Below are 18,963 nucleotides of genomic sequence, written 5' to 3'. Positions count from 1 at the left end.
GGGGCTGGGGGCCTGGACTCCTGGATCTGAGGGAGGAGGTGGCTGGGGGCCTGGACTCCTGGGTCTAAGGGAGGAGGGAATTGGGGGCCTGGACTCCCGGGTCTGAGGGAGGAGGGGCTGGGGGTCTGGACTCCTGGGTCTGAGGGAGGAGGGGGCTGGGGGGCTGGACTCCTGGGTCTGAGGGAGGAAGCTGGGGGCCTGGACTCCTGGGTCTGAGGGAGGAGGGGCTGGGGGGTCTGGACTCCTGGGTCTGAGGGAGCAAGGGGCTGGGGGCCTGGGCTCCCGGGTGTAAGGGAGCAAGGGGCTGGGGGCCTGGGCTCCGGGGTCTGAAGGGGAGGGAGTTACAAGTCCTTGTTTCTGTGGGTAACAGAAGGAAAAGGTGTCGTTAAAAGCCACTTTGATGTCTCTCTGTACTTCAGTTTTGCCCTTGCCGTGGCCAACAGGTCTGTGAACCTCACCGAAGGTTTCCCCTATATCAGGTAGTTATGGCGCTGGGGGGGCGGGGGGTTCCGAGGCTCCGAGGAGCCGCAGGATGATCCTTCATCTTCCCCAGCCTCTGTGGATCTTACCCCCCTCAGAGCTGCATCTTCAGCCAGCTGCTGAACATGGGAGCTGCTATGGGTAAATATTCTCAGCCCTTTCTGTTCAGGGCGAGACCCCCCACCCCGACCCCCAGCCAAGGGCGCCCCGCGCGGCCCCGGCCCCGGCCCCCGCCCCAGGAGTCCAAGCCCCCACCCCTCCCCCAGATGTGGAGGTGAGGCCCCCACCCCTAGACGCCCAGTCTCTCCGCACCCCCTCCCCAGGAATCCGGGCCCGGCTTGCCCGCCCACTTCCCTCTCCTCCCAGCCGCCTGGATCTGCATTATCCGCTACCACCAGCTCCGGGACTGGGGAGTCGGAAAATGGTTTAACCGGCTGATCCTGTGGACGGGGCTTCTGTGCGCCCTGGGCACCTCCGTGGCGGGCAATTTCCAGGTGAGACGGTATCCGCTCGTGGAGCCCAGCCAGGCTGTCCGACCAGCCCGAGTCCCGACTACAGCTCCCAGCATCCCCCAGGGCCGCTGGCTTCTCGTTGTGGGGGCTCTTCCGCGCACGGCCTTCTGGGACTTGTATTTCTCTTGGGGTCCTCGGACAGAGTAGGGGGACAGGGGAGGGAGGTGAGCTCCTCCGCTGTTTGAAGGGAGTCCCGCGTGGGAGGCTCTTCGTATAATTATTTCACTGAACCCTAGAAGATTGGGGGTAATTTACTGCCGTCCTTTGCCCCTTTCCCCTTTTAATAATGAAATTACTCAGAGCCGCTCATTCTTAGATGGAGCGTTCACTCCGTGCGGGGCGCTAGGCTTTACACCGTGTCGGTTTTCATCCATCTCCACAAGAGCTCTAGCTAGACTCTTTTTGGTCAAATCCGACAGAGGGTTTTTGTTGTTGTTGTTTTGTTTTGTTTTAATCAGCTGGTTCGTGGCGGTCAGAAATGAACCCAGATTCATAGACTCTAGAACTCACATTCTTCGCCTTGAAGTTCAGTAGATATTTGTAGAACAAAAGGACAATCGATTGGAGAAAGCCTATTGATTATTTTATATTGTGATTTAATTTTACTGTGATGTCTCTGACTCCAAACCTCTCCTGTGAAAGTACCATAGGGTAAGAGGCTGCCTCCCACGTATTAAGAAAATTCCCCATCACTTATTCATTTATTCCTGTGCTCCACAACTTTAACTTCTTAAAAAAAAAAAAAAGTTTTAAAAAGATTTTTATTTATTTATTTGAGAGAGAGAGAGAGAGAGCGTGAGAGAGATTATGAGGAGGGGGGAGGGGTACAGGGAGAAGCAGACTCCCTGCTGAGCAGAGAGCCCAATGGAGGGCTTGATCCCAGGACCCTGAGATCATGAGCTGAGCCAAAGGCAGACGCTTAACCGACTGAGCCACCCAGGCGCCCCACTGCTTAAAATTATTATATTACTCCCCTAAGGAGCCTTTTAAAGACATTTCCCGCCAGTCATCGCTTCCCCTCATTAAACTTTTAATATTTAAAAAATATTAAATAACATATATTATGTATCTGCAAAGCACAAACCATTGTAATCTTTAAGAACTTTTCACTCTTGGGGTGTCTGGGTGGTCCAGTTGGTTAACCGTCTGCTTTTGGCTCAGGTCATGATCCCGGGATCCTGGAATCAAGTCCCCCATCAGACTCCCTGCTTCTCCTTCTCCCTCTTCCTGCCGCTCCCCGACTTGTGCTCTGTCACTCTCTCCCTGTCAAATATATAAATAGAATCTTAAAAAAAAATAAATGAGAACTTTTCGCCCTCCAAAAACCAATTTTTACCCCCTGGGTGGCAATATCAGCCCTCCCCCTCCCCGGTTGAGAATGAAAGATTTATTACTAATATTTCCCGAGCGTCTACGATGTGCCAGGCCCTGTATTAGGGAGTGAGGCCACAGCAGTGAGCAGTCTCTTGGGTGGGTCAAAGACCCCTCCCCCCATCACAGCCCTCGCGTCTCGCACCCCCCACCGTGTATCTATGTTCCTCGCAACTCTTGTCCCTTTTCCTCCCAGCAAAAGAACCAGCTGCCAACGCACCTGATAGGGGCCTTCTTTGCCTTATTCGTGGGCAACCTCTACTTCTGGCTGCAGCTTTTTCTCTTCTGGAGGATGAGGAGCCTGCCCCAGCCTGGGGCCCCCTGGATCGGACCGCTCCGCCTGGGCCTCTGCAGCCTCTGCACCATCCTCATGGTGGCCAGTATCCTTACTGGGGTTGGTGGCAGGCGTTGGGGGTTCTTCACTGGGGTGGGTCGGCTCCATGCAATGTGCGGTGCCCTGTCCTTTCTTGGCTTCAGTCTCCTCAGGATTAGAGCGTCATAGAAAGTGTCAACCCAGGGGTCAGGCAGCCTGGGTCTAATTCCACCTCCCCCACGTCCTAGCTGGGGGAAAAACTCCACTGGCTGAACTTCTCAGTGTCTCAGCTCCTTCAGCTCCCAAACGTGGATAATAACAGGGCTGCCCCCGGAGTTGTAAGGAATGAAGGGAGTAATACATGTGAGGTGCTTAGCTCGGTGCCCAGCACAGTGAGCCACCAGCAGATCCTGGGAGGATGGCAAGCCAGCGAGAGCAGCCTGTTTGGGGTACCTGCCCTGTGCCGGGCATCATGTTGGCGAAGACTGGAAACTGAGGCTCAGAGAGGGGGAGTCTCTTGGCCAAGGCCCGTCATGAAGCCCAACGGTGGAGCTCATGGTGGAGGCAGGCGGCTTGTACAGGCTCTCGAGGGCAGTCCCTATCTCTTCCCAGCTCCATGTCTGGTGCTGTCATATTATCCCGCGGGCCTTGGTGGGAGTGTTCACAACACAGAAATTGGCCGATGTTGCAAATCGGAGCTGGTTGTTAACCATTTACCAGCATGCCTACCACCGGCTGGAGACTCTACCCAGCCCAGTTCTGAGTCACCCGAGCCCAGATGCTTTCCGCCAGCCTGGCACGCCTTCGGGTGACTCAAATCACTGTGCTCCAGTTTCCATATCTGCAAAAGGGAGTTGTTTTGATCATAGTAATGGTCCTTACTGATAAAGTGCCCTGAGAGAAAAGAGGCTGCAAACTCAGCCTTAGGGACCGATCTCCTCCTTGGGGAGAATGCAGGGGAGGCCAGAAGGCTGCTGGTGTTCAGAAGAGCCTACCAGGAAACCAACTGAGGTCCTGTGCTGGCTGCCTGAGGGACATCTGCTTATTTGGGATTATCTCAGCAAATGGAACGGGCAGTCCTATTTCCCAGCGTAGCAAACTGAATCCCACTGAAGAGGCGGGAAGGGCTGGCCCCTCACCTAAGCCTTTAGCTACTCCAGCTGTACAAGCAACATCTCTCCTCTGCAGAGGCCCTGTTGGTGATAAGATCCAGCTGGCCCCTTGTATTTTATTACTATTTTTTTTTAATTTTTTGAACATTTTATTTATTTATTTGAGAGAGAGCAGGAGGAAGAGCAGAGGGAGAGGGACAAGCAGACTCTGCTGAGTGTGGAGCCCGATGCAGGGCTCCATCCCAGGACCCCGAGGTCATGACCCGAGCCGAAACCAAGAGTCAGTTGCTTAACTGACTGAGCCACCCAGGCGCCCCGTGCTGGGCCCTTTTAAAATCCCAGCTGGGCTGATAATCAGCTTGGCTGCAAGGTCCTTATTCTGTGGTGCTCAAATATCCCTTGGCCCTGGGGCCAGGAAATGGACCATAAAGATGGCCAGCAGAGAGTGATAGGGGCTGGGGTTCTGCAAGGATGGGTCTGAGAACTGGCAGATTCTGAGCTGGTCTTGCAGAACTAGCTGCTTTTCACCTGCTTTGGGAGGTTGGGGACACACCCCAGGTGCGTGCTGAGGGCGGAAAAACCAGCTTGGAGATAAGGCCACTGGAAGGGCCTGAGATGAGGATTTTCAGTGTTAGGGTGAGGCTTTAAAGGCTCGAGTTTCTTCCTGGGGGCAGTAGGGAGCCATGGAAAGCTTATGAGCAGGGGAGGAACAAGGCCAGTTCTGGCGGTAACCACCTTGTGTCTCAGTGCTCTCACCTCTCCTTTGCTCTAGGATTCATGGGATCTGCGGTGATGTTGGCCCTATCTGCTATCTAAAAATCCCTGAATGAATGAAATAATGTCTAAACTGATCTAGGAGTGAGTGGGGGCTAGCTTGGCTGAGAAGCAGAAGGTTGTTGCAGTGATCTTGGGGTTGTGAGTTCAAACCCCACATTGGGTGAGGAAGGAAGGAAGGAGGGAAGGAAGCAAGGAAGGAAGAAAGGAAGACACGGCAGACCAGGAGCGAGACGCAAGACCAGAAGGAGATGGGCCAGGCCAGCAGGATAAGCCTTAGGGTGACCAGCTGGCCATGAGGATGAGGAGAGGGAGGGGGTGAGGGTGAGTGGCCAGGGCCCGCTAGGCACGTGAGTGGGTGGCAGTTGTCACCAGGAGGAGGAAGATATTTTAGGGGGTGAGCGGGAGGGGCCTGTGGGCCACGGGTGGGGGATGAAAGTTGCCAACATAGCCTGAGGCTGGCGCCCGGCTTGGGGGTGTCTTTAGGAAACCCTGCATATTTGAGGGAAGAAGCAGTTCGTGGGCAAGTGGGAGATGATGATGGTGGGGCCTTGATGGGGTCGGGGAGGCCGAGGGTAAGGTGAGAACCTTGTTCTGGGATGTTGGAAATACAGTGTGAGCAGGAGGAACCTGCAAGGGGAACATTTGGGAAACAGCCTTAGACGGGGAGGAAGGCATCCCTGTGAGTGTCCGGGAGCCGCGGAGGCCATTCCGGCCTGGGCTGGCCGAGTGCGTCGCGAGCGGCCGCCTGGCCCCGGTGACCCAGCTGGGCTCCCGGATCCTTCCTGCTTGGTGTGGCCCTTGACCCCGGGGTGCAGTGATCATTCTCCATTCCTGGCCGCTGCGCTCGGCCTCTGCTGCGTGTGAGTGGGCCATCGCCACACTGCTGTTCATGCTCTTCGGCCTGTTTGCTGTGGATTTTTCCTGCCTGGACGGCTGCACCCTATGTCTCCAGCCGGGCCCCAGCCTCAGCCCCCCGCCGGCCTCCCCCATCTCCCTGCAGATCCCCCTGTGAACGGCAGTCCGGGCGGTGTGGTCTGGCCCTGGTGCTGTTGTCAGGGCCATCCAGGAAGTGAGAGGCCAAGGCCAGCCAGCCATCCCTGCTCAAGGCTATTTATTATTATTATTATTAATTTTTTTTTTTTTTTTTTTTTTTGCCGCCGGTGGAATCAGAGACACGGACGCAGGCAGGGTCACGCGAAACCAGAATTCCTTCCGGAGAGCAAATCCGTACAGAAGGTTGTGAGAGGAAGGGGGAGAACCGGGGAAGGGGGGGCCCAGGAAGGAGGAGTTGGGGACACAAGGACAGATGGCCCTCTCCGTCCGGATCTGCTAAGCCACCCCAACCAGCCCCCGTCCCTCCCCCACCCCACCCTGCAGAGAGATTGATCAATAAATAAAATAATAAATTAATCAATAAATAAAATAGAAACAGCTCCCCCGCCCTCGGCCCCCCCTAGAACCACCCCCCATTGGGCACGGCCCCCTGAGCCCCATCCCTGTAGGGCAAGGCCGGGTTTGTTGTATCTCTCCCCTCCCTACATACTCCTTGGGCCCTATTTACAGATTCACAGTTGGGGGGCAGGGAAGGGGGGTGGAGGGGGTTCCCCTCCTTCCCCGGCCCCCTGGGGTCAGGGCAGAGGGGTCCCATTGGTGGCCAGGAGCTTCTTGTCCTTCGCGGGGCCTCGGCGGGGAGAGCTGGTCAGCTCTGGGTCTGGGCGGCCGGGTGGGGGCTGCAGGCTTCTGGGTGGGGTGCCAGCAGGCCGGGTCTGGGCCCCGTTCTTCTCATCTGTGGAGAAGGAAGCAGTGCGGCCTCAGGAACCTCAAGGCTGCCGAACCCCAAGGAACACGTTCCAGCGACATCATGGTGAGGCTAAGGGCCCCCACTGCGGGGCTGGAAGCCTGGGGGGGATGGCTGCCAGGAGGACACCCGTCTGCAACCAGACCTGGCAAGGTCATGGACAGCAAGCAGGTCATGAATCCTGGGCCCCTCTGGCCCCTGTGGCTTAGGAAACTGGGCCAACTTAGTCCCAGTGAGACCCAGAGGCCCGACTCCAGGGGGCTTTCTCACAGACTCTGGCTATGACGCTGTCCACTAAGGGACAGCTTGTCACAGCAGCAGGTCCCATTCGAGTCCCCAGATCACAGCCAGAGGCCCCCTTGCCTTCTGCTCTCCTGGTTGTTAGGGGAAACGCTCCTCAGCAACAGGGCACAGGGGAGCCCACAGGGGGTTGTTTGGGGGATCTGAACAAACCCGGATGGTCGATTGCCCTTCTCCAGAACACCGTTCCCAAACTTTTGTTAGCAAGTTCCACGACTGCGACACAGAGACTAGTCAACCTCTGAGGGATCCCTGGAGGTGCCCTCCCTAGCCAGGAGGCCTTCTCAGGTTGGGATGGCCCTGTTCCCTGGATGGAGCTTAGACCCCAGCCTCTCTGAGAACTTGTGATCCTCGCCCACAAACCAAAGCCTTGGGGCACTTGCTCAGCAGGCGGTCTCCCCTCCAGCCCACGGGATAAAGGAGGGACACATGGCCTCGGCCCCTGCCTCCCACCTGCCAGGGCCTGCACGGAGGGCTGGTCGTGAGTGCTCAGCAGCTGTGCCTGGATGGTCTCCACAACTCGCTTGAACCGACGGCTGGGACCTGGAGGGGATACAGAGATGGACTGACTTGGGGACAGGGAAGGCCCCCCCACCCTGTGGAACCCAGCAAAGGACTCTCCTCCTCTTGGTCTCAACTTGCTGCCCTGTGTTGGGGCCAGGCATAAACCCACCATTTGCAAATGGGGCTAAGAAAGACTGGAGTTAAAATAATGATGGGTGTGGCTTTCTATTTAAATAGGTTGTGTTACTTGTTAGTTTCTAGCTGAGGCCGTGAAGAACCAGAGATATAAGAAAAATAAACCGGAAGTGAAAAAAAAATCTTAAAATCGAGGAAGTCCTGCGTATTAATCTTTAAGGGAAGGGGAAAAGAAATGTACTGTAATTCATTTTAGTGATGTAACACTGGCAGGAAACTCTGGGAGCAAGCTCATCTCCCAACTGTGACGTAATAAGACTGCTAAGAAGGGTAGCACACAGAAGCATCTCTTGTTATTCAGACTCTTCTCATCAGGGCCCGGGAAGCAAGCCGAATCGGAAGCAAGACGTTTCTGGGGTTTTCATCTCTGGTGCCAACTCTTGACTGGTCATGGCGGCCTGCAGTTTCTGAGGCTGCAGCTGTGCTCCGCAGGAAGAGGTGCCGTGATGGACTGGTGATGTCTGCTCTGGGTGCGGGCATGACACTGGACCGCGGCGAGCCACGTCTTTGCCCTTCAGTGTCAGCAGGGCTGGGTTGAGCCCGGCTCTGTCAAGTCAATTTACCTCAACAGGACTCTGTTTTCTCCTCTGTCAAGTGGGTGAGCGCTAATACCTCAAAGGCTGCTGGGAAGCTTCAGTGAAATAGTGCATGTAAAGCACTTGGAACATCATAAATGTCCATGAAGGGGCGCCTGGGTGGCTCAGTCCGCTAAGCGTCTGCCTTCAGCTCAGGTCATGATCTCGGTCCTGGGATCGAGCCCCGCATGAGGCTCCCTGCTCAGCGGGGAGTCTGCTTCTCCCTCTGCCCCTCCACCTGACTTGTGCCCTGTCTCTCTCTCAAATAAATAAAATCTTAAAAAAAAAAAAAAAAAGTCCATGAAATGTCACTGAGAAAAGGGGGAAGGACAGAATGTGAGGGTCTGAATGAGGGGGCCACTGTCCCAGCTCAGCTGTCTTGCGCATCCCACACACCAGGGTGGAGGCAGTCTCTAGCCAAGGGACGCTTACCGGAGATGAGCGTAAAGGTGACGGAGTAGATTCCACCACCACCACTGCTGTCCCGTCGTGGGGAAGGCTCTGGACCCTCTGAGGAGCTGATGTCCACCTGGAATCGGACGGGCTTCTGGAAGACGGAGGGGCCGCCACTGGCCTTGTACTCGGCCCTGAAGCTGGTCTGTGACAGCACACTGTGACTCAGGCTGGGGATCTGAGACAGGCGGGGGACGAAAGGAGGGGGTGATTCCAGGGAATGGAGAACCACGACTACCTTTGCCCAAGGAACTACAAGTTCCATCAGCCACCAGGGGAGAAAGACTAACAAAAGCGGGGGTGGGGTGGGGGGGCGGAGTTCCCATTTCCTGCTGGGACTTGTAGTTTTCGTGTCCAACTCTAAACGGTATCAGAGGAATGGCTGATAACAGGGACTTTCACATCTAGGCGTCAGCCCCAGGCTCCAGAATCACATGATACAAACTTCTCTGCCTCCACAGGCATTACCATATCTGCCTCAAAACCTGTAAGTCCCACTAGCTCCTAGAGCAAGAACCAGAAGGCCCAGTGGAAAAAGTGGTTCCGTCTGCTAATCTCAGACCTGGTGATGGGGGAATGGCAGCTCACCAATACTCTAGGGAGTTGCACCACCTCCAGGCCCCAGGGTACAGTAAACCTCTCCACCTCCTGCCCCTACAGTGACCCAACCCAACTCTGAACGGAAAACTACAGAACCCATGAGCCTCAGGAGGCAGTCAGGCCAGCGCGAAGGCAGTGGACCCCCAGAGGCTGCTGGGACTTGTAGTCCTGTGCTGGCCAGGACACAGTAAGACCCAGGCCCCTCACCGACAGGAAGGCATGGACGATGTCCGCTTTGATGCTGCTGAGAGGTTTGTCCTTTAGCACAAGGAATATTTGTTCTTCTTTGTCCAAGGAGATGAAGTTCCCAAACCAGGAGCGTTTTGCCAACCTGAGTGAAAAGGTATGGTTAGAAGGTGAGTCAGGACGGGGCTCAGGGAATAAACCCTTCCCCCATCCTCTCACTTCCCTTCCCTGTCAGACTCACTCTGGAGAGGACTCTGGCGTCAGACTGGACATCTCCTCGGCAGTGGGGACTGGGGGGCGGGGAGGGAGGGGAGAGTATGGTCAACACCTGCCCATCATCCTGGGGTCCAGCACGCGGGCCAGCCGTCCCCTCCAACCAGAGGTTCCAGATCCCGGTGCCCATTCACCTCCCAGTAACTAAACCCCAAATGGCATGCTGCTCGGTAGTCCTTCTGGGGATGCTAGCCAACCCCTGTTAGGCCATGTCCTCTGAGGGTGGAACTTGCTACTCATGAGCCAATGGGAAGATGAGCCAGGGCACTGAAGGGAGGTGTCCTTCACGGAGGCTCCGCCTCTAGCGCTGGAAGCCACACCCCCTCTCCCCAACACCTGAATTTCTACTCCCAGCCCCATCTTCTCTCAGGAGGTGGGAATCCGGGCCCCCAGCCCCTGCACCCTCAGGGACCCTGTACCCTGCATCTTGCGCCGGTGAAAGCGAGGGGAGCCCAGGAAGCTGTTGCGGATGGAGTTGAGACGACTCCTCCAGGCGGCTCCCCCGACTCCACCGCCGGGGCTTGGGGGTGGCGTCGTTCCCGGCGTCCCAGTGGGACTGGCCCGGGGCGTGTGCAGGGGCGAATGCAAGGGGGTACCCCCAGAGGAGCGCGGGGAGCCTGGGGGACCAGGCAGGGGCGTGGAACGGGCACTGGGGGGTGGGGGCTGCTCCCCGGCGCCCCCACCCCTGGGGCCTCGAGAAGGCAGCGTCTGCGTTTTGGAAGTCGGGGAGCCCCCGCCCCGAGCCTCATCTCCGGCCCCGGGCTCAGGTGAGAAGGAAAAGACAGGACTCTGTGGAAGAGTGGCGAAGGGTGAGATGGCGAACTACAACTCCCAGGAGCCTCTAGGAACCCCATTCGCACATACTCACGGAGGTGGGTCCCGACGCATGCTGGAACTTGTAGTCCAGTGATTCCCCCCCCCCACCCACATCGTTAGGGGGACAGAGACTTTTTCTATCATGTTCACTGCTGTAGCACAGTGACTGGTACACAGTAGGCGCTCAATTAGCTTTTGTTCCGCGCATAAACGAACCCTTGAAACACTAAAACCCCAATCCTATCGGAGGTGGAAATGCCCAATGTACTAAAATACTTATGCGGCCTTAGGGTTGGGGGCCCTTTAGGGACAGAGAGGCAATGCCTCACGACTTCATGGGAGTTGTAGTTCCTGCTGCTCTATCTCGGCTCCAGCGTCTTCACCCCCTTACCCCTTCCTAATGACTTGGGGCTTACCCTCGGGCTGCTGAGAGGGCTGGAGGACAGACCGGTGGAGGCTCCACTGACACTGCGGGATCTGTTTCCAGGAGAGACGATGATGATGATTTTCAATCAGGTGTGTGGGTTTCGCAAGGCGCAGATGTCCTCTCCCTTCCACACCTTTGCGATGCGGACTTGAGGCCCGGAGAGGGGCCACTGCGGTGGAGCTGGGGCTAGAACCCCGAACCCCCTCCCCACCCACATCTGGGTCCGCGGGAGGGGCGGCGGCTCCCACCTCTGACTGTGCTGGGCCATCTCCAGGGCGCGTCGGGTGGGCACGGGGGAGCCGCCGCCCCCAGCATCCGTGATGCTCAGAACTTCCATGGACTTCCGCTCTGGCCGCCGCTTCCCGTGACGGCTCAGCATGGGGGAATCCACACGTTTCCGAGGGGGGTCTGAGGGCGGAGGGTTTCAGCCCCATCAGAAGCCGGCTTCGCGCAGCAGTGCGTGGCACTGGTGCCCGTGGGGGAACGGAGGCCCGGAGCGCAGACTTTTGACAAGGCCACGGAGCCAGTCGGGGCGGGGCGGGGGTGGGGGTCCAAGCACAGAAGCTACGGGCTTGCCGCCCCTTCCTCCCTTCGGAGTCCGGGGTCTGGACCCCCGGCCCTGCCTTCTCACCGACGTCATTCCGGGGAGGCAGGTCCTGGTCCTCACAGCTGGGATACCGCTCCTTCCGATCCAAAAGCAGATAGTAGATCATCTTTTCTTGGTTCTCCCTGATGGGGAAGGGAAGGGAGGGGGTAGGAGGGCATTGGGGTCAGGGGTCGGGCTCCAGAGGTCTCACCCCCTCCCTGCAGCTGTGGCTCTCGGGGACTTGGTACACCCAGTACCTCTGTGCATGGGTCCATCTTCCTCGGCATCAACATGGCTAGCTTTTTTGTGTCCGCGTACATCTGACCCTTACTTAGCCGTAGTAACACCTAATAACTGAGCACTTACTACTTGTAAGCACTGCGTGGGGCACTAAGTCTGTCTCAGCGCCTGGCGATACTCTGCAGCATCTTGTCTTTTTTCCGCCGGTCCTACCGCCCCCTCGTGGTCCCTCCGGGGACAGCGCCACGTGGGGACTTTAAGCCACGCCCCATCCAGCGACCTGGGCGCCACGCCCCAGGGAGTCTGCGCGTGCGCGGGGCCTGGGCGCGCCCTCTGCTGGCTGGCTGGGGCCCTGCGGCGGCTCGCGGGACGTGGACCGCGGGTGCGCGTTGGGGCAGGGGGCCTTACTCCTCGCTGCGCAGCTCGCGGTGCAGCCGCTCGCGGTCCCTGAAGCAGCCCAGCGAGGCCATGCTCTCCAGGACGTCGGGGTCCAGCTCTCCGTTCGATGGCAGGCTCCGCATGGCCACCCGGCGGCCTGGGGCTGGCTCCAGGCAAGGGTCTGGCTCGTGTTTCCCGCCCCTGGGGAGGGGGAGAAACGTTACAGGGGGTGGGGCCGGGCGTCCAGGATTCGAGCCCTCTCCACCTGAGACGCAGGTGTCCTGGGCCCCAGCCTGCTCCTCTCTTGGGAACCCAGGAGTCCCGGCTCCCAGCCCCTGCTCCGCCTGTGTCCTCTTCCCCTAGGACCCAGAAATCTGAGTCCCTAGCCCCTCTTCATTGAGGAACCCTGGTGTCCCACCCTCTAGCTGGTTCTCCTGCCGGGGACCCTTGAGGTTTGGGCCCCCTCCCTTTCTGCCCCAGGGACCCAGGTGCTCAGCTGTCCCATACTCACAGGTACCAGGGATGTTTCTGAATTTGCTCCAGCTGAGGGGGGGAGAGAAGCAGAAATGAGGTCGTATGAACACAGTAGGCCGCAAGGAAAGTTGATGAGGTGGCGTTGGGGGTCCCTAACAGTGTCCCCTCCTCTCCACCAGGGGCAGATGACAGCTTAGGTCTTCCCCTAGTGGCGACTGAGCGCCTCAACCCGCGACTACCGGGGACAGGCCTGGGACAGGCCCGGGACATGGCCCGCATGCACAGTGCCCCCCCCCCCCCCCGCCCCGGGGCCCCCCCCCCCCCCCCCCCCCCCCCCCCCCCCGCTGTAGGGGTCCTCCCCAGTTTGGAGCTCATTCAGCGACCCCGGGGACTGACAGCCAGGTCCTGGAAATCCAGCCTCATGCGCCCCCTCTAGGGATTCTGTCCTCATGACCCACCGCCCCCCCAACTCACACTGAGCCTTTTCTCAGGCTCCACTTCGATCATCCCTCTCAGGAGGCTCTGGCAGTCTGGAGGGATGAAGTGGGGCATATGGAAGACTCCCCGTTTCACCTTCTCCAGCAGCTGACGGAGATTGTCATCATCAAAGGGCAGAGCCCCCTGAGTGAGAAATAACAGGACCCCTTACATAGAGCTTGGGATGTTCCAGGCGAGAGCCTAAGCACTTGACAAATCAGCACATTTAGTCCTTGCCACAAGCACTGGGAGGCAGGGGACTATTATTATCCCACTTTACATGGGGGAAACTGAGGCATGGAGCTGTCCAGCAATTTGCCCAAGGCCTCTGAGCTGGTAAGTGGCAGAGCAAGGATTTGGCAACAGACAAGTCAGGCTCCAGGGCTTAAGAGGCTGGGGTTGCAGCTTGAGGCTGCATCTTAAAAACAGGTTTCTCCCCAGACCAGTTTCAGGAGGGGTAATCCTCACGCGTTCGTTCAACAAAAGGTGAGCATCCGTTTTGGGTCAGGGCTCTCATAACAGACAAAACAAGCCCTCGCCCTCCTACAGCTCACACCCTAGATTGCGAGACCCCAGTGAGTGAATGAACTTTAGCAGCCATGTCATGAGGCAGACACCCTGCTATGTCCCAGGTTCTGATCTGGCCGCGAGGGATGGAGCAGGGGACAGCAGGCCCCTGGCCCCACGGAGCTTTGTCCAGAACAGTGCCTGGCACACACGGATTAATAAGCAGTGGCTGTTGGATGAGTAGTGGGAGGGCAAGCGAACAACAAAGGGACACATGGAATGAGACAGGTGGGAGTCCGTGCGATGAGGAAACACGAGCAGAGCGAGCAGGTAGCGAGAGAGGGGAGCCGGGTCTAGCAAGGGAGTCGGGGAAGGGGTCTCGGAGGAGATGATGCTGGACAAAGACTTGCAGGGGTGACAGCATGAGTCTCTGAGGGCTTTTCCAGGTGTTGCCCCTGGTGTCAGAGGCCTCTGGACAGAGGATGCAGGGTGTAGGGGAGAGGAGGAAAGGGGCACCCCGCAATGCTGGTCTAGGGCCAGGAAGCCTGGATGTGACTTCCGCTTGTTTGTCTCATTCAATGTGGCCGAGTGTTTGTTGTCAGCCTGGCACCTGGATTCTACACTTCCCAGCCTCCAGAACAGTGAGAAGTAAGTTCACGCCGCCCCAGCTACCTTTGTTATAGGAGACCAGACTAAGACAGACAATTTGTTGACATTGAACACGTGGCCAGCAGCATTCGAACTCAGGCTGGAAAGAAGCTTATCTAACACAGGTATTTTCTCTGTGACGGACAAAACAACCTTCCCGTCCTTAGGAACGCACAACGGCACTCTGCGGCGGGACGATTTAAAATCACCAACAGATGGGGCGCCTGGGTGGCTCAGTTGGTTAAAATCACCAACAGGGACGCTTGGGTGGCTCAGTTGGTTAAGCGACTGCCTTCGGCTCAGGTCATGGTCCCAGGGTCCTGGGATCGAGTCCCACATCAGGCTCCCTGCTTGGCGGGAAGCCTGCTTCTCCCTCTCCCACTCCCCCTGCTTGTGTTCCCTCTCTCGCTGTCTCTCTTGTCAATCTTCCCTGGGGGACTGCGAGCCCCAGGCGCACCCGTTCAGCCTCGGTCCCCTCCGTGTCACATAGGCTAGTGGTGATGAGACCAAACACTGATCCCAGCCCTGCCACTGTCCAGAAGTGTGCCTGTGGGCCAGTCACTTTTCATCTCTAGGGTTTTGAAGAGAAGTGCATGAGGTAATGTGCTTGGAACAGTGCCTGGCACAGAGTAAACCACCAATTTATTCGTGCCACTGTTAAGGAGGGCTGACTACATGCCAACTCGGGTCACGATGGTGACCCAACAGAATAAAACACACAAAGATAAAAGCCCTGACTTCTGGGAGCTGATGATTTAGAAGGGAAGGAGAAACCGCACAACTCAACGCACAATGGCAACTCTAATAGTCACCAGGAAGGACAGAGCCTCGCCCCAGAAGGTCTGACCTCGTGAGGGGTGGGGGGAGAAGTGGGAGTGAAGAGAAGTCTAGGTGTGAACTAGATGAGCAACGGGACTGGTAGGGATGGAAGAGCGTTCTAGGCAGAGAAGAGCAGGTGCAAAGGCCCTGGGGGAAGAGCCGGGCTGACAGGCCTGGTCTGATTATACTTGTTATTACCATATTGCAACAAACACCCTAGAACAGCCACTGTCCCAAGCCGCCCAAGGGCTCCTGGCTGCCCCGTCTCTTTCTGGGACACCCTGGACTAGCTCACAGTGCTGTGACTCAGTGGTTAGCTCTGGGCACAGAGGTAGGGGCAGGGGGGAGGGTGCTCCCCTACCTTTTCGTTTCTAGGGTTTTGAAGAGAAGTGCATGAGGTAATGTGCTTGGAACAGTGCCTGGCACAGAGTAAACCACCAATGTATTCGTGCCACTGTTAAGGAGGGCTGACTACATGCCAACTCGGGTCACGATGGTGTGACTCAGTGGTTAGCTCTGGGCACAGAGGTAGGGGCAGGGGGGAGAGGATCTTGGTCTGTTGGTTCATACTTCCCACCTTCCTGATACCAGTTAAATATTTGGAAGACAACCCCTGAGGGAAAGATGGAACTTAATGTTCTGTGCTCCCACCAGGCAGGACTGTTCTAGAAAATGGGGCAGGAGAGGTGAGGGGCCCCTTACCACAAGCAGGGCAAAGAGAATGACTCCACAGCTCCACATATCTGCCCGGCGGCCGTCATACTTCTCCCCCTGGAAAGGAGAAGGCCCAGCCATGACAGGGTCTCTCCACCATCCTCCCCCCACTCCTCCCTCCTCTCCACCTGCTCACTCACCTTAATCACCTCCGGACACGCATAGTGGGGGGACCTGCGGGAGAGAGGTGGTGTGAGCCTCTGGTGGGCTTCTCGCCCCCTCCCTGGGACTACGGAGGCCAGGCCCCCACTCACCCACAGCTGGTCTCCAGGAGGCTGTCCCCCACCTGCAGGGACGCCATGCCAAAGTCTGCGATGCGGATGTTGTTTTTCTCATCCAAAAGCAGGTTCTCGGGCTTCAGGTCTCTGTGGCTGAGACAGGCAGGTGGGGCTCAGGCCTCTGCCCTCCTCCCGGAGGCTGAGGCCCCATTTGCTATCTCTCAGAGGCGGGCACTTCTGGAAACTATTATGGACAATTTCAAACATGCTCCCAAGTAGTGAGAAGAATATAAGGAAGCCCCAAGTACCCACCCCCCAGCCTCACCTGTATCAACTCAGGGCAAGTCTTCCTTCATCTCTACCCATACATACTCTTTCCTTCCTCCGCTGGATTATTTCGTAGGAGGCCCCAGACAGTGTATCATTTTATTCACAAATATTTGAATATGTACCAAGGAAGTAAGAGGGCTAATGTTGAGCTACTGAAATATTGAAATACTTCCATACTGAATAATAAGAATATGGTCACCCCAAGCTAGTCACTGGTCCCTCCCTGGAGACACCAGCCCTCTCCCCTGGAGCAAAACTGCTCAAGTTCTAAGGGTTGATGTCTGGGGGGAGGTGGGGCCTGAGGATTCTACAGTTTCTGTTGGAAGTGGTCAGTAACTGGGTCATACTTGTTGTTAAATATGTTGACTACTGCCCCCTAGAGGTCAGCGCTTGTAATGTCAGGGTTTTGACTGGGTCGGGTCAATAGGGAGGTGTTGACAGTTTAAATGGGTTGCCTTTCCATCACCAAGCTTTATCCCCACCTTGGAGCCCCTCCACCCTGACACCCACCCCAGCTCCAATCCCCATCCCAGAGGGGGAAGGGGCGCAAGCAACTGAGGCTGAAAGACGAGCGGAAGGCCATTCAGTGAGGAAAGGACAATCTTTTCACATGGACATTCACATGCCAGAAAACAAAAAACAAAACAAAACAAACAAAAAAATGAACCTCAACCCTTGCCTCCCATCACAGACAAAAATTAATTTGAGATGTATCCCAGGCCAAAATGCAAGAGCTAAAACTATATAATTTCCAGAAGAAAATGTAGGAGGAAGCCTTAGGGACCTTGAGCTGGGCAAAGATTTATAGATAGGGCAGAAAAGGCATAAATTGTTAAAAAAAAAAAAAAAAGAAGATATAAACTTGAATTTATCAAAATTTAAAACTTGCTTTTCACAAGACATTGCTATAAAAAAAAGCGGGGAGCCTGGCTAGCTCAGTCAGGAGAGCATGCAACTCTTCCCCGCCCCTTTTAGAAATTTTATTTATTTGAGAGAGAGAGAGAGAGAGATAGCACGAGTGGGGGGAGGGGTACAGGAACAAGCAGACTCCCCACTGGGTGCAGAGCCCCATGCGGGGCTCCATTCCAGCGCCCCAAGATCATGACCTGAGCCAAAGTCAGACACTTAACCAACTGAGCCACCCAGGTGCCCCGAGTCTGTGACTCTTGATCTCAGGGTCATAAGTTCGAGCTCCATGTTGGGTGTAGAGATTACTTAAATAAAAAACTTTTAAAAAATTAAAAAACAATTAAAACTCAAAAGTATGTCACAGACTGGAAGAAAATACTTGAAAAATATACAGTTAATAAAAGATTTGTTCTTAAAATAAAGAACTCTTAGGAAATGCCTGGGAGGCTCAGTTGGTTAAGCATCTGCCTTCGGCTCAGGTCATGATCCCAGGGTCCTGGAATCGAGCGACACGTTGGGATCCTTGCTCAGCGGGGAGCCTGCTTCTCCCTCTTCCTGCCTCTGCCCCTACTTGTGCTCTCTCTGACAAATAAATAAATAAAATATTTAAAAAAAGAACTCTTAGGGGTTATTCCTAGAGCTATCTCTTGTTCCTAGAATAAAGAACTCTTACAACTCAATAATAAAAAGACAACTCAATAAAAAAATGGGCAAAGGATCTGAACAGACATTTTTCCAAGGAAGATAAACAAACGGCCAATAAGCACACGAAAAGATGTTCTACATCATTAGTCATCAGGGAAATGCAAATCAAAACCACAATAATGAGATGCCACTTCATACCCACTAGGATGGCTATAATCAAAAAGTCAAACGATAACAAGTGTTGGCAAGGATGTACAGAGACCGGAACCCTTGCGGACTGCTGGCGGGGATGGTGAAGGGTACGGCTGCTTTGGAAAATGGTCTGGCGCTTCCTCAAAAGGCTAAGCAGAGTTCCCACATGACCTGACAATTCCACCCCCAGGGATATACCCGAGAATCGAAAACGCAGGTACACACCAAAACTTGTACTTGATTGTTCCCATGCCCATATTATTTACGAGAGCCAAAAAGGAGAAACAACTAAAGCATCCATCAACTGGGGAATGGATAGACGAGATACGGCGCAGCCACACCATGGAGTATTATTCAGCCACGAAAAGGAAGGAAATACCGACACATGCTACAACATGGATGAACCCTGAAAACATTCTGCTGAGTGAAAGAAGCCAGACAGAGAAGACCACATATAGTATGATTCCATTTATATGAAATGTCCAGAATGGGCAAATCCATGGAGACGGAAAGCAGATTGGTGGTCGTCAGAGGCTGGGGGCAGGGGGGCTGGAGGGGTGACTGCTTGCTTCATGGGTACGAGGTGATGATTTCAGGGGTGAGGAAAATGTTCTACAATTACATAGCAGCGATGCGCAACACTGGATGTACTAAAAACTGCTGAATTGTATACTTTAAAAGGGTGACTTTTATGAGACGTGAGTTTTATCTCAATTTTTAAAAAGGAATAAAGATTTATTTGGGGGCTGCACCACACTGGCTTCCAGCGAGCCTTGTGGGCAGTGCTCATCCCGGCCTCCCCTCCAGCTGCCCCCTCACCAGATGGAGTAGCTATGGCAGAAGTCCAGCGCCGATACTATCTGGCGGAAGAACTTCCGGGCCTCCTTGGGCGTCAGTCTCCCCTTCTTTACTAGGTAGTCAAACAGCTCACCTCCAGAGACGTGCTCCAGAACCAGGTACCTGGGGGACGTGGAGGGGGCAGAGGGCTGGAAGGGGCATGTGGAGGACCAAAGAGCCTGGTCTCTCTTTCAAAATCCCCTGGACCCCCGCACAAGACCTCAATCCCACTGGCCCCTGGAAGCAGAGCATCCCAATTCCTAGGGGCCCCTGGGAGGAGGAGACTCCCAATGCCCA

The 18,963-nt window shown here is 55.7% G+C and overlaps 2 protein-coding genes across 7 annotated transcripts in view; one reads left to right on the top strand and one right to left on the bottom strand.

The window, feature by feature from the left end:
• TMEM150B (transmembrane protein 150B) overlaps positions 1-8,068 on the top strand; it is a 12,519-nt gene extending 4,451 nt beyond the window's left edge. For 5 of the 6 annotated variants that reach the window (XM_034986404.1, XM_034986402.1, XM_034986405.1 and 2 more), the window contains 4 exons: positions 420-479; positions 554-621; positions 847-974; positions 2,560-3,957. In XM_034986404.1, coding sequence (XP_034842295.1) covers positions 420-479; positions 554-621; positions 847-974; positions 2,560-2,865 — 562 coding nt within the window. In that variant the 3' untranslated portion in view covers positions 2,866-3,957. Of the gene's footprint in view, positions 1-419; positions 480-553; positions 622-846; positions 975-2,559; positions 3,958-5,380 lie in introns of those variants that run through there. The other variant, XM_034986408.1, reaches the window with a different exon arrangement.
• The window catches only part of BRSK1 (BR serine/threonine kinase 1), a 16,894-nt gene continuing 3,626 nt past the window's right edge, over positions 5,696-18,963 (bottom strand). The window contains exons 4-19 of the mRNA XM_034986470.1: positions 18,649-18,789; positions 15,790-15,906; positions 15,676-15,709; positions 15,524-15,592; positions 12,845-12,991; positions 12,408-12,439; positions 11,927-12,097; positions 11,324-11,421; positions 10,941-11,100; positions 10,682-10,742; positions 9,869-10,238; positions 9,418-9,466; positions 9,198-9,321; positions 8,370-8,568; positions 7,117-7,206; positions 5,696-6,351 (exon numbers count right to left, since the gene is read on the bottom strand). Coding sequence (XP_034842361.1) covers positions 6,194-6,351; positions 7,117-7,206; positions 8,370-8,568; positions 9,198-9,321; positions 9,418-9,466; positions 9,869-10,238; positions 10,682-10,742; positions 10,941-11,100; positions 11,324-11,421; positions 11,927-12,097; positions 12,408-12,439; positions 12,845-12,991; positions 15,524-15,592; positions 15,676-15,709; positions 15,790-15,906; positions 18,649-18,789 — 2,020 coding nt within the window. The 3' untranslated portion in view covers positions 5,696-6,193. The remainder of the gene's footprint in view (positions 6,352-7,116; positions 7,207-8,369; positions 8,569-9,197; positions 9,322-9,417; positions 9,467-9,868; positions 10,239-10,681; positions 10,743-10,940; positions 11,101-11,323; positions 11,422-11,926; positions 12,098-12,407; positions 12,440-12,844; positions 12,992-15,523; positions 15,593-15,675; positions 15,710-15,789; positions 15,907-18,648; positions 18,790-18,963) is intronic.

The sequence above is a fragment of the Mirounga leonina genome, unplaced genomic scaffold, assembly GCF_011800145.1.
Source record: "Mirounga leonina isolate KUSES-001 unplaced genomic scaffold, KU_Mleo_1.0 Mir_376, whole genome shotgun sequence".
In the NCBI taxonomy this organism is placed as follows: domain Eukaryota; kingdom Metazoa; phylum Chordata; class Mammalia; order Carnivora; family Phocidae; genus Mirounga; species Mirounga leonina.
The sequence above is the reverse complement of the archived record's forward strand: the minus strand, read 5'-3'. Positions and strand labels throughout refer to the sequence as shown.